General features: G+C 34.8%; 1 protein-coding gene across 3 annotated transcripts in view; it reads left to right on the forward strand.

Annotated features, from left to right (window-relative positions):
- LOC106467594 (mechanosensory protein 2-like) overlaps positions 1 to 1,755 on the forward strand; it is a 34,070-nt gene that overhangs the window by 29,326 nt on the left and 2,989 nt on the right. For all 3 annotated transcript variants that reach the window (XM_013927955.2, XM_022395805.1, XM_013927956.2), the window contains 2 exons: positions 306 to 565; positions 837 to 915. In XM_013927955.2, the coding sequence (XP_013783409.1) occupies positions 306 to 565; positions 837 to 915 (339 nt within the window). The remainder of the gene's footprint in view (positions 1 to 305; positions 566 to 836; positions 916 to 1,755) is intronic.

The following is a 1,755-nucleotide window of genomic DNA, read 5'->3' on the forward strand; positions in this document are numbered from 1 at the left end:
CTTGAAGTATTTAGTTATTTAAAAAAAAAAAAAAACATTTGAAAAGAAGAATCGACTTCAAGATTCCTTTTCTTTATAAACTTTCATCGAAATTTTTTTTTTAGATATAATGCTTCGCCTATCGCCACATTTTTATAAAATCTATGAATTGTAATCACCATTTAATTAAAATGTAGTAAGGAATATTGTAAATTAGCAGGTCAGTGAATTGTAATATTTGGTTTAGAATTTTATTCTGTTTTCCAGTATTTTATGCTTTATATTTATTACATGTATTTGGGATTTTTTTCCCTGTGTGTGTGCAGATTTTGTCGAAGGACTCGGTTACAGTAGCTGTTGATGCTGTTGTCTACTATCGTATTAGTAATGCTACTATTTCTGTCACAAATGTTGAAGATTATGGTCGTTCCACACGCCTCCTAGCGGCGACTACGCTTAGAAATGTTTTGGGAACAAAGAATTTGTCTGACATTCTTTCCGAAAGAGAGAGTATTAGTCACGTAATGCAGACTAGTCTGGACGAAGGTACTGACCCCTGGGGAGTAAAAGTTGAAAGAGTGGAAATGTGAGTAATTCTAATTTTATTGAATGTTTAAACATGCAGATATAACAATTACATGGCAAAAATTTACTTCTTTGTATATACTTTTAAAGTACTAACAATTGTGGATACTAGATGGCAGCAGCAATAACATAAAGCTAAAATATCCAAAGTTACAAATTATTTCATCGAGAAATAAACAGGTTGTTTATTCGACACGCTGATGATTGTTAATATCCATGTGTGTATCCAGTACTTTATTCATAAAATATGTCCTATTTACATTTATATACAGGAAAGATGTGCGACTTCCGGTGCAGCTACAACGAGCAATGGCTGCAGAAGCTGAAGCTTCAAGAGAAGCGCGTGCCAAAGTAAGTTAACAAAACATGTTGAAATATTTTAGTCTATAAAACGTGATTGTTTCTCGACCCTTTGATTATTTCTAAGGCTTCAAGATGTTAGAATATTTTATCTACTTCCTAGTAAGAGGATCCTGGTTAATTTATTTTCTTCTATACACATAGTAGGCCTCCTTCGGCCAAGTTTGACCATGGATGAGCATCTGTCAATTGTTATATGGACAGATGTAAGCCTGGGCATTCTGATATGGGGGACAGGCTGTTGCCCACGCAACTTGCCCCCCTCTCCACCTCGATGACGGGGCCAAAGGAACAGCAGTGCTGATACACACACACATATATATATATATATATATATATATATTTAAACGTGAACATGTCTGTGTATCTGTTCCTTATATGTTTCCACATTTCTTGATCAATCGGCACTATAATTGACACAGTGACACAGGATAACACTTGGAAGGTTATGAGGGGGGGGGGGCTTGACCTCCTCCCGTCTCATTTCATATCTAATTTCGGAAAAACTACCAAATCAGCACAACTTGACACAGTGATACAGGATGACATTAGGAAAGCTATGGGGGGGGGGGGTAGATCCCCATCAAATGTAATAATGATCGAATTATTAAAAACTATGTTTTTCTTTTCAGTATTGGTACCTTTACGTATTTTTTATTGCACTTTTAATGTTTATATATATACACCTGGAAAAAAGTTAAGCACCCCCAAATATTTTTCAGGATTGCTTATTGAAAATAAGGTTTAATTTTCATGATGTTGAGCAATGTTTATTAATTTCAAACATAATTAAAAGGATGTGAGTGTTCAGGTGTGACATTTAAATCAGGC

The sequence above is a fragment of the Limulus polyphemus genome, unplaced genomic scaffold (assembly GCF_000517525.1).
Source record: "Limulus polyphemus unplaced genomic scaffold, Limulus_polyphemus-2.1.2 Scaffold2674, whole genome shotgun sequence".
Lineage (NCBI taxonomy): Eukaryota > Metazoa > Arthropoda > Merostomata > Xiphosura > Limulidae > Limulus > Limulus polyphemus.